Source organism: Rhopalosiphum maidis, chromosome 1 (genome assembly GCF_003676215.2).
Source record: "Rhopalosiphum maidis isolate BTI-1 chromosome 1, ASM367621v3, whole genome shotgun sequence".
Lineage (NCBI taxonomy): Eukaryota > Metazoa > Arthropoda > Insecta > Hemiptera > Aphididae > Rhopalosiphum > Rhopalosiphum maidis.
The window spans coordinates 34794186-34807873 of NC_040877.1; the positions used below are offsets into that span (position 1 = coordinate 34794186).

The 13688-nt window shown below is 22.3% G+C and overlaps 1 protein-coding gene across 3 annotated transcripts in view; it reads right to left on the reverse strand.

The window, feature by feature from the left end:
• Positions 1–13688, reverse strand: part of LOC113557457 (GTPase-activating Rap/Ran-GAP domain-like protein 3) — a 285169-nt gene that overhangs the window by 63619 nt on the left and 207862 nt on the right. For all 3 annotated transcript variants that reach the window (XM_026962994.1, XM_026963011.1, XM_026963003.1), the window contains exons 4-6: positions 8705–8786; positions 8410–8528; positions 3214–3278 (exon numbers count right to left, since the gene is read on the reverse strand). In XM_026962994.1, the coding sequence (XP_026818795.1) occupies positions 3214–3278; positions 8410–8528; positions 8705–8786 (266 nt within the window). The remainder of the gene's footprint in view (positions 1–3213; positions 3279–8409; positions 8529–8704; positions 8787–13688) is intronic.

The window sequence follows — 13688 nt, forward strand, 5'->3', positions numbered from 1 at the left end:
ATTTAATTTTTAATATTATCTTAGATATTTAGGTAGGGATTTGGCAGTTCCCATTTATCCCATAAATCTGGTTACAACTTGAGAACTCAAACTTAACTATACCACATGTATTGAGTACTTAATGTAATAAATAATATTTAATTAATTGATATTTTAATAATTATTGTGTTATTATTACTATTATTTTTAGATTTGACGTTCAAATAACGTCTATGTCTATGCAAATAAGTCTTAATAACGGCTAAGTATATTTTTCCTAGATCGGAAGATTACGGGCCACAAATATTATATAATGATGTTAAAAAATGTCGACGAATCGTGCGAACGATGTGCATATCTTAGTTTAGAGAATAAAATATAGTATAATACACCTGTTGGTTTTACGTACGTGTGGTGGGGTAGTCAAATCATCGCAGGGACTTACATTCGTTACGGCGGCCGTCCCCGGAGCTCACCTCCACAACGATCTGGCGTTAGATTGATGAAGAAACGTATTATTATATAACCCAGTGAAGATTTCCTATTGATATAACGCTGCGGCCTGTGATTTAGTTTGTTATTTTTATGCTCTCCGTTATTATGATAATAAAATAAAATACATAATATTATTATCATCTCAGAAAATACTATGAAATGATGGAGGTTTTCATTTTTTATCGTAAAATAACCATGAAAAAACAATTTTCACGTAAATGTTTGCGTATTATTAAAAACTATCAAAATTTTACAAATTCAACGATATTATGTTTCTCGTTGTTATTCTTGTTCTTATGTATTTCATGCGTTTTCGACCGAAATAACACATACAATAATAAAACTGGCACTTTATACTGGTATTTTGTAAATTATGCCACAGTAACATGTTTTTAGAAAATAATAATGATTGATAAATCAATTTTACGGTATATTTTACAGATGATCATAAAATAATAGACGTTTTGTAAATGTGAACTAGACACCTATATGAATAACTAATAAGACTTCTACCTAATCATTATAATCGTGCCATACGCGAAAAAAACATTTTATTGCCAGACTTGCGATATTATTTATCTTCCATAAAAAGATATAAAAAGTTTTGATTAACATTACCAATAATTTATAAATAATGACTAAACGTTGAACAATTCACACTAAAATACTTAAAATGTGATGGTTTTAATTGAATACAAGATCATATAAAGATAAGTTTCATTCTACATTATAACATGAAATATATTAGGTATACTAATAAAATCGATCATTCAAATTTTTTATTAAGAAAAGTGTAGTATTGAGTTTTGGTTAATCACAATTATATTTAGGTAAGCATGTCGACTATCAGGCTGCAGTATTATGACGAACAGTAGACTATTTGAGCATATTTTGTTTTAATGTTTTAACAAAACAGAAATGATTTTTATAAAAATGTATTAGAACTTCCCTAGGGACAATATTAAAATGTCACACCCCAATTAAAACCTAATCACGGCAATGTGTGATTCTATAAGGTCTACTGGGAACACAAATGTTAAACGTTCTGAAACGAAAAGTTTTATATGGTTTTACTACTTAGGTATAGTATATGATACCGTATATAATATATTACGTATAGTGTATGTTCTTCGATCACATGAATAATTCATTATATTTAGCTTTAAAGTTATATAATACACAATTTATCAAAGTATAAGCCAATGTTGATGGTTATACTAAAAAAACAATTATTTATAAAATAGAAAAATTGGATGTTTATTTGAAGAAGTAGTATATTATTGGAAAATTTGTATTGACGAAATATTATCAACAAAAAATTCTCGTTAGTAATTTTAAATTTAATTATTATTTATTAACTATTAAAACATAATTTAGCTTAAATTATATGTTTGTCAACAAAATAATTTTGCTTAAAAAAAAATGTAATTTTATTTACTATCATGATATTATTTTATCAGTACTTTAGTGCACAGGTAGTACTTTACTGTATAGCTTGTCAGTTTTGACGCAGGTACTTGAAGTTTTTGTAAGGGAAATTGTTTAAACAGTCCTTTATATTTGTCAAACTAATATAAATAAATTATTATAACTATATAACATGGTCGTAATTTAAATAAAGCAGGTATACACATTTTTTTATAGGTACGTGCGACTTAATCATCTATGTAAAAACTTTACATTTTTAAGCTTATTTTTTTTCCAAACATCTAATTATAAATAATTATTTTATATAATTTTTTGTTTTAAAATTTATTTGAAAATATACAATCTATTAAGGTATTTAAAAATAGTTTTAAAATAATCATACGTGATACAAAGTACCTATATATTTTTTTTAAGCACGAAAGATTTTATTTAAAGAAACTAACCAATAGTAACACTTTTGACGAGAATGAAGCACATATAATTAAAAACAGTATTCAATATATTATTTTTTTAAATAATCATGTATGCTATGTGTATCACAGTAAATAGGTATTGAAAGTTATAATAACTAATTTTGGCAAACAAATCGTTTAAATTTACTGTGTGTTGTTATAATATTATATTATTTAAAATAAAATTTTGATTACGTAATATTTTATAATATTATTTTTAATAAAATAATTACACTATTTTTAAGTATAGGTAATACTATTTTAAATTATTTTAAGTTAAATAAACTATGAATTTATAATGTAAATTATTACATTTAAAACAATTAAAATTGAACACAAAGATAATATATGATCATTAAATGTTTTGTTACATAGGTATTGCATTCCAAGTACGTGATTTATAACATATTTCTTAAAAGGTGCTTACGCTTAAAACAGAATGTAAATTCTATGAATCAATTTTAGTTACGTGACAAATCCATATTATACTACTTCGTCATGGCTAAACTATTGGTACTAATAGAAAAATAAAAACGTATATAATAACTAAAATCATTGTTAGCAATAAAATTAAATTCAGGATTGTATTATTTTAATAGTTTATAGATTGACTATAATATAAGTAATTAATTAAAAATTATTAGTACTAAAATCACTTATCATTGATAAATACGAGTAAACACTAAGTTTTTACTATTTACTGTTATCTACATGCACGTGCAATTACAATTTCCGAGTAAATACTTTCTGAGTATTTTTTATTTGTATCGTTGTTATATGAAATTAAAAATGTTATAAGACGTCGCTTACTAAATAAAACGGATTTTTTTATGTTTTTGTAATAATCGTATATGCTTACCTTAAAATTTGCTTGACTGTCATTGGTTTATGTGGTGTATGAGGTAATAGAATTTTTTGTGCTCCCTAAAAATAAATAAAAAAATATATTCACATTAATTTTTGCTTCCATAATAATAATATACGGCATACATGATTATAACCACGTAATATTATGTATATTGTACATAATATTACTCCAGTAATGCATCAAAAATCATTCGGTATCAACTTTTTTTTTTTTCCAATATTTAATTTTAAGTATCTACTGTTATTTTATACATATTATTATTGTTTTCACAAATATGGACATAATATTATTCAATTGAAAAGTAAGTATAGATTTTCGTTATATAGGAACAATCTAAAAAATTAAACATCTGTGTGTATATGTTTATTTTGTCAGACAAAAACGCGCTTAAAAAAAAAAAATAATATAAAAATTTCAAATACATAGGTATTTTGATTAATCAAGTATTGTGTAGATTTGTTTCAAGTTAAATCCATTTAAATTAAAAAATTAATCCAAAATTGATTTTATAAATAATAACATTATGATTGTAGTATAATAGTGCAATATGACATTTATTACAGTATTTATCTAAAAATGTTAAATGCCTAGAAAATTGTTCAAATAATAACCGTATACTTATTTAAAAAAATTAAGTACTTAGAAAAATGAAATCCTCTATCTAATACGATGTAATTTAGATCCTATAACGTGTTAAAAATATAAAAATAATGTAAAGACGTAAAAAACAATAATTTTAATACTTATGAGTTATGATGCTTATATGTTTATTTTTTGTTTAAATAATAATAGAATAGTTGGCATGATTAAATTATTAGAAAATCGTATAATTCAGTTTAAAAGTAAAAATTATTTTAATTCTAGAATTAATTAAAAAAATTAATTTTCTATATTTAAATTAATCATTAAAATTATTATAACTGATAGATAGGTACTGTATATAATAGATTTCACAATCAATAAACCATCTGAGATAATTCTTGAAAATATGTTCTTTCGTTGAACTTGAAATAAAATATTATAATAATATATTATTATACGTTTGTAGTATGTTTAATAAATCAAGTATATAAGACTTTGAAAACCTGGTTTAATTAAGTATATCAACAAAATTAAAATTGTTGAATAAAATACCTATTTTTTTTTTTTATTATTAAAGAAGTTTGTTATTTTAAAATGAATAAAGTAAAGTTATTTCATATGTATTGTTTGTATAAAATGTGTTTAAAGATCTAAGTATTTAAATTTTGATTGGAATTCATGTTTTTTATTCAGTTTTTTCGGGTAACTGTCATTCATTTAAAATATGTAAATTCAATTTTACAGTCCAACAGTAAGTCTATTCTAGTGCAGTACTGATAGTCATTTCAGTTTTCTTTTACTTGATTTAAACGTATCTTAAAATAGGAAAAAACAGAACAGCTTATGTATATGCTTTTGAGTGGCATCTTGAACCCGAGCCACCATTATATTGGAAATCTAATTTAATCATAAAAACCTATCAGTAGACAATCGGAAAATGTGATATTTCAAATAAATATACTAAAGCGTTTCACAAATATTATATCAAAATAGCATATTTTTAAAATATGGTCTATAAAATATTTCCTTACAATATAAAATATGAAAACTTGTATAAACCATAATATAAATATTAAGTTTAAATTCACAACATTAAGCTAAGAGTATAATAAAAATATATCTACAGATACAGGTATACGTTTTATAGGTCTTCAGTATAGACCTATAAAACGACGTATAGACTATATACGGTTTAACTGTTTAGCTATCATCGAGAATATGATTCATAAAGGTTAAGTACAGTAGTTAAAAATATTTTTAATATGGAATTTTAATATAAATATATATATATATATACATATATATAAATGTAAATTAAAAATATAAACTTAATATTTAATGTGTATAATATGTTTTAATGGATTAATAATGCTAAATAATTTTAGTGAACCTATATAGATATATGAAATTTCATCATAATGTGTTTTTAATTTAATACCTATATTTAATGAATATAAAGTTACTTGAGTATTTTGTTATAATATAATAATGCAAATTTAAATTAACTAACAACCTATATTATGTTTAGGATTTAAGTATATTTTAAATCATACTCTCAAAATGAACTATTATAGATTCTTAGATTATAGCGGGACAATTAATATATTGATTTTACAATGATAATATGTGTTTTTCTGGTTGCCATCACTTTTTTGGGCAGTAAAAATTCTTATATTTTCAATTTAACAATGAATAGTAATGTTAATTATTTTTTAAAATTCAAAAACATTGTTTGTGATGACTTAGAACTTTTGCGTATTCTATGAATTTTACTATACGTAATGACATTTAAAAATATGTAGATTAATTTTAAGATATCATCCATTTATACAATGAACCTTTTCACACTATTTTGTCTGTTTTACGATAAGGTGATATTAACTCAATAACAATAGTATAAAATTGTATAAGTATTTATTATTTTAATAATTAAATATTAATAATATTTAAAATATTATTAGTATATTTTATTTTAATATTAGATTGAATATAGATAAAATGTTTTTGAAAACAATTAAATCAATTTTCCGCAATACTAATAGAAAAATAAATGACTTAACAGCTATTTGAAAAAAAATATCTTGAACTATACTTAGTATTATAGACCGACAGACAATCTCCACGGGAAATCGTTATTGACACACAATAATTTATTACTGAATTCAAATTTATTTCTATTAAAATGATCTATTCGATACTTAATGTATAACAGAGTAGTATCCACTTGGCTATCTTTTTTTTTTTTTATCTAAATGCGTAATTAAAATTGTTTTCATACTTACTAACTTATTAATATGCATACATATTTATTAATTTGTATAATTAGTATTTGTAGTTTTTTTATTCGTTTGGTTATACTGTTAAAAATCCAACTATATTGGATATTTTTATTATATTATATCATTTATAAATAATTTATATAATAATATAACCATTTACAATTTATGAGACAACAGTAACAATTAATTATAATAATATATACAAAATGTTTTAATTAAATTAGTTTGATATTTAATAATATTTAATTTGTTTTTTATATTAATATATTTTATAAATCATCGTAATAAATACGTAATTATAATGTATCAAGAAATGAATTAAGATTAAATATTCGAACGTGAATCATGTAGAACATGTATATGTTTCTTTTAAATTTTTTAACCAATGACACATAATATATTATTATATATCATATTTTATAATTTGTGTTTTAAAATCAAAAAGTTCTGTCCATGTTTTAAAACTAAAAATATATTACTAATAAGTTAATTTATAATTTATATATTTTTAATGCTTTTCTATTATTAATTTTAGACGTTATTCGGTGTACTTATTGCTGATTATCTACGTGATCACTGATATTACTTTGTTTAGCTATGTTATTCGCCTAACAATAATATTATATTATTATTATATTGATATAATATCATGATATAAACAATAAACATATGTCATTTAAAAATGTATATTCTACGTTAAATAAAAATAAAAAAATGAATTCATAAATTAATTTGAGTGGAAAAAAATACTTAATACATTTTTTCATAATTGTGTGTTCTATGATATTTACTAACGTTTTATAATACTATTATTATATCATGTTAATAAAAGAGGAAAATAGATAACTTTAATGTTTTACTCTACAGTTGGCGTCAACTGCTTTTTTTTTTCGTCGTTGAGAAATGCACAATGATCTATGTGTTAAATGAATTAAATTATAAGTTATTGCATACGAAAAATGATTCTAAGTGAAGTCAGTCTGTCATCTAATATAACTAAGTATATTTTATGATATATTTATGTTGTTATTAAAGTGATTTATTTTATTACTAGTGATACGGTATATATTAGCGGTTCTAAAATTGTGGTATACGAAAGACTACATGATGGTACTTGGAGGGCCATTTTTGGATAATAAACCCATTCATATCTTATTTTAAAAAACTAATAAATAAAAAATAATTATACTGTAGTTGTAGTATTTTACTGCCTTATCATTTAAAATAAATGTATCTAACTGTACAATTTGGAATTTGGATCATTCTATTTTTAGTCATTAGTGGTACGCGACTGATTGATAATATACCTAAGTGGTACGTAAAAAAAAAGTTCGAGAACTGCTGGTATATATTATATACAAAAGAATTAATTTTTGGCAATAATATTAAGTTTGAAAATGTAATTTTGTGTATAAAATATAATAATATACGTTAAAAATTTCAAGCATATCACGAATAATATTTTTAAATTGCAACAAAACAATTAAAATCATTTTTTATTGTTTAAATATACAATTTCGTTCAAATTTTAACTTAAAATGTTTATTAGACAATGTTGTGATTATATATTTTCGAAATTATTAGATTAAAATAGAGACTACTTAAAGGAGCCATTTTTAAATCTAATGTATATTATATACTTTAAAAATATCATCAATACTTCAACTTTAACTTCTTATACGAAAACATGATTTATGCTTGTATACTTGATTTTTTTCAATTGGTATGTGGTCATCATATGAGGAACTTTTAAATAATTTTCGAGGTGTTTTGTCCAAACGAATATTTACTATGAAAATTGTCCAACGTTTTATCTAGCTCAAAAATAGTCAAATTATTTTGAAAATTGTATAATGCATAGAAAATATTAATATGTATTAATATTTTGTAAAAATTTAAATTATTTACTATTATTTGGTTCGAATTACAGTAATAAAACAAAACCGATATACGACCATAAAAACAGGTTTTCTGTACAAATTCCTGTTTTTTCTGAATATTTTTTTTTGGTTTTCTTTATTATTTTGAAAAATACAAAGAATCTTTTTACTTTTACTTCCTAAATATATCAACTAAATTCAATTTATTAAAATCAATACTTTTATAGTTTCGCTCAGAATCTAAATAAAATTATTTGGAGATCATGAATTTACTTTGACAATGTTTTCAAAAATGTTAACAATAATTGTTTAATTACTAATTACAATAATGGTATGTTAATAGTTTCATTTAACTATTTATAATAATGCTATTGGTATTTTACTATAAAAATATTTTTTACACATCATTTTTATAAAAATAATAATATTAAATAAAAAATGTTCACCGTTTTGCGCCATAAAATTGCTCTATACTGAGGCACGCACTGATGATTAGCATCCGTCAGCACAACGGATAAAAAAAATGGAAACTTATCCACATCCGATCCTACATAATTCTGGTGCACTAGAAAAAAACATAATCAAATATATTCCTTAAGCAAATAGATGTAAAAATTATTTAAAAAAAAAATCAATGTAAGGATATTAAAATTCCAAACACAAAACAACAAGTTAAAAAAACAATTAGTATATTGAAAATACGTTTATAATAACACAATATGATTTTAAAAAAATACATACGTTTTCCCAAAAAATATTTAAAGTACCATCTTGTCTGAAATTCTGGATTTTCCAGAACTGGAGTACAAGGAGATCCAAATATCTGAAAAAATGTATAAAAATACAAATTATTTATTGCTAAAGAAATATTATTTAAAAGGTAGTGAAACTGTAAAAAAAAATAAAACTTATTTTTTAATTAGAGTATTCATGTAACTTAAATAAAATAAATATTATATACAATAATAAAATTAATAAATAAAAAAAACTTTTATTTTAAATTCATGTTTTTGAAGAACTACGCTTTTATAATTTTTAATATTATAATGTAAATATAAATAAATGTATTTATTATATTATATTTTGTATTGTCATTGAATAATTTTGAAGAGCACATTTTTAAAGTGAATTATTTTTATAAATAATATAGTTAAATTTTAGTTTTAATATGATTACTATCGTATTATAGTATTGATTTTTGTTTGTAAGTTATACATCGAACCAAATGGAAGAAGACTTTTTAAACATACTCACAGACCATAATTGTGACTTATCAGATTCTTGGGTAGTTATGGGTGTGTTAAATATGTCATATTATTAGTATATTATTAAATAACCATAAATTACCAGTTACTATTTTATAAAAAAATACAAAATAATAAAACATTTATTGTATGTTTGAACAAAAATAGTAAAGTTAATGGTATAAAAAACTATTTTTTAGAGATTATCGAAGTAAAACGATGGATTAAAATTGTTCATAAAATAATCCATGTATGACCTTTTTGTATAATTTAATTTCAATTCTCGGTAGGAATAAATATATATTTTTGCATTTCAATAAATTATTTATAAAATAAACTTTTTTTGACTTTTCAAAATCGATTTAATTGAAAAAATATTTGTAATTCTATCTCTCTTACTCTCTTTTTTTAGCCAATAATTGTTGACAAATTTAATGGAGAAAGCCAAAAGGTGTATGTGTATTTAATCGAGTTGTTTTTTTTGTTTTTATTTAATAGTGTTCTCAGAATATATATCAAAAATAAATATTTGAAATTATCAGTTTACATTAGAGGTAGAACTTGACTCAAATAATTGAAGAAAAAACACGTAAGTAGATAAATTCTTAAAATAACGCAAGGATAAGTAGGTATTGATGATAGTAAAGTAAATAATTTTTTCCTCTAGCATTGTATTAAACATTATTATTAACGATTAATCATGCCTCGCAGACATTAATTAAAATAAATATCAGCAGATGAAAGTGTACAAGTTTATTTAAGTACTAAAACTTAAATATGTTCAGTGATTATAATAAATTATAAAATCTTTTCTTTGTATAAGTATTTATTTTAAATAAATTTCAACTTATCTACTTATCTATTCAAGTAATTTGAAGGACATTTAATATTATTAAAATGTTTACTTTTAGATCATAATATGAATTAAATTGGTAGGTCTTAACTAATATTTAGTCTTTGAATTAGTCAAAATTATTAAAGTGTACATAATTATAAAAAAAAAAAAATAACACTGAATATTTTACGTTATCTATAATAAATACTAAATATCTACTATGGCAATGTTAAAATTGAATGATGTAAACATCAAATGCATTTAAATTAATTTATCATTTTTTCATTTATGTGCAATATTTTTTGTAGAAACAAAATTGTTATTTAGTTGAAGTATTGTTATATTTTTTTTTCAAACAATACTTAAATGTTTTTTCCTTGTGTCTGGGAATTATGTGTAATATAGTATAGTATAGTATAAGTCTGTATGATAAACATAAAATACTCATTTTTATATCTAAATTGTTTACCACGACTAAACCATATTATGAAAAAAAGCGTTACAGCATACCTACTATTATTAGTAAGTACTAGTACTTATTATTAATTTTATTCAATCAATATTTCAGATTTATTGAATTATTATGATAATTAAAATATTGTACTCCAAGGCTTGTGTATACTATGTGTAACATTTTAATTTTTTTAATTGAACTGTATTTTCACTTTTCCTGAGTCTATATTATATTATATCTATAAAGTTTATATGTTATATCATAGTCTTCATATAATATAACGCATTAATTTAAGAGCAAGACGTATACTATTGATTAATTGCAGAATTCTCCCTCAATTTTCTTTAAAAGAAAGATTTACTATCCATTTGTCACTACGCATTCGGGAGTTAAGATAATCATAGTTGTTAAAATAAGAATGATTAATAAAACATTATTTACGTAACTAGGTCAGGAAAAAGAAACCAAATTAAAAAAACAACAGGTACAATTAGTAAAATATCAAACATATTGTTAACTGATATGTACTTACGATATAGTATTACAATACACATATAATAATATAATAATATTCATTAAGTTTTCTAAGCATGATATGACATGGATTGGTATTATGCGCTGCAATGGTTGGTCAAAACTGGAGATAATATCGATTATCTTAGCTTACTATAATACGAATATAATTGTATTATAATAATTATTTATGAATGTATTTAATTTTTTTTTTTAAATGTAGTCATAAAAAAAACGTAGTTACAAACACATTTTAAAAAGGGAATTGATATTTTTATTATTACTGCAGACGAATAAAACACATTTATATCTGATATAAACTATTAACTATATGCGATTATAACAATGTGATAAATAAAAATTAACAGAAGTATATTACACATTATAGAATATTAGAGTATAAAATAACTGTTAAAGAAAGTAATAAAAAAAAATTCACTTTAAATAATAATCATTATACAATTAGAATTTAGTTAATTCTGTAAGGCATTTTACTAAAACGAAGTAATAAGATGACGAATTTCTTTTGAATGAAACAAGAAAGCTGAAATCACCCGGTATGCAGGCACATGAAACTACCAATTCCCTAGGGACTTGACACAGACTGTACTCATAGTAATGTATATCGAGATTCTGACGCTATGAAAACTGTGGTTTTATGAGATGGGTATGATGATGATATCAATAAAGCACCACATCTTATAGTAGCTAAAACACCAATTTTTACTATGCAATGTGCATTAGTATTCAGCCCGTCGATTTACCGCAAAAACTATGAATTTAATCTGTAATCACATATGGAAAAAAGTATAAAAATTTCATATTATGTTTGCCATGGGTCGAACTCCGTCACCTCGAGTATATCCAGCAACCTTGGTACAAGATTGTCGCAACTCAAAACAATAGTTTTTAAAATCGAAATCTGCTCCCAAATAATTACCTAGTTTTAAAACTCCAATGTTAATAATTCGCAATTATTTAAGCTATCTGAAACTTAGCTAGGTATGTTTTTAAATAAGTAATAAAATTGACAAAATTGGTTATATGACAGTGTTCCATTTCTAACCATAAGATATTAATTATATGACAATGACCAAAATAATATTTCTATTCATATTATGTTGAGTAAAAAAAAAATGTTAGCAATTCGTGATATCCAAATTTAATTTACTATTATGTAAAAATACCTCAAATCAAAAACGAGGGAGTGTTGATTTTTCATATTTAAATAGTTGCACATTTATTTATCAAATAATAAATTTAGCTATGAAAAACATGCATTTATAAACTCACAGTTATACCTCTGATGGAGATTTTAACGATTTACTGCAGAAAGATTTATTTTTTGACTCTTTCCACGACCTAGCACGAAATCGACTAGCAACTGGTAATGACAAATATATGAATATTTCTACAAGAAAATATTCATCCATGAAACGTGCACATCAAATATCTATATATGTATAGTACAAAATAAAGTCAAGGAAATCAAAGAATCATGTTTTCCACGGTAAACAGTGAAAAGCGATATTAATGTTTGATTTAAAATTCCAGACTTACATAACCAATAGATAATTAATCAGTACTAGTACAAAATATTTATATTTCCTAGAATACGTATTATTGCACACATTTATTTTAAATTCAAAATATTTGTTATATCTCCACACCATGTACATTGTACAGTGCATGAATAATGTATATTCTATTTAATTATATTTATTATTATAAAATATATAATGAATATAATTGACAAAAAACATAATTTAAATTGTATTAAAAAAACTAATATTTTGCTTTGTATGATACATTTAAAAAATATTGATTAGGTTACAGTATTTATTATAAAAATAAGAGTTTTATTTTTATACCTAAATATTATTGGCTTATGTTATTATCAAGTGTGTATATGGAAGAATATATTCTATTATTTTGAAATGTATTTTAACATTTCATCGGTGGTTACTATTAAAAAACATAGATTTAAAATCTTTTGTTTAACGTTACTTTTACAGATGAAACGTGCTTAGGTGGTCCTATATAGGTAGTTGCTTCGAAAAATATAATTATTACCTATCAGATTTTATTTGATGCCCAAATACCCTGTATCTTTATATGTTACATACGTATACATTGAAAATAAATTAATTGTACAACTTTGCTATAATAGTATTACAGATACATTTTTCAAGTATTTCAAATTACGCAGAGTTTAAACTTTAAAATGTATAAAAACTTATAAATATATATTGATTTATAGGATAATCAAAATTGTAAATGTTTAATATATAACAATAGTTATAAAGTTTGGACAGCATAAAACAAAGTTATACATTCCTTATGGAATTACTCAATATAATAATATAATAACTCAGTATATCATATTATACTATTATTTTAAGATTGTTTGTCAAATGAATAAATAAATAAATTTTAAATTTTAATTGTAATACATCTTATAGAGTTTGTAGCTAATGAAAATTAACTACGAAAATTCGCATATTGACTAAAAGAATACAGTATAACATAATCAATATAAACAATATAGATAGGTATCAAAAAAAAAAAAAAGTAAATAAAGGAAATTTTTGTTGAAGTATGTATTACCAATGTCTAATTTCCCATATATTTGTAAAAAAATACATTACTTAGAAATATTATTAGATTATGTAATATGTA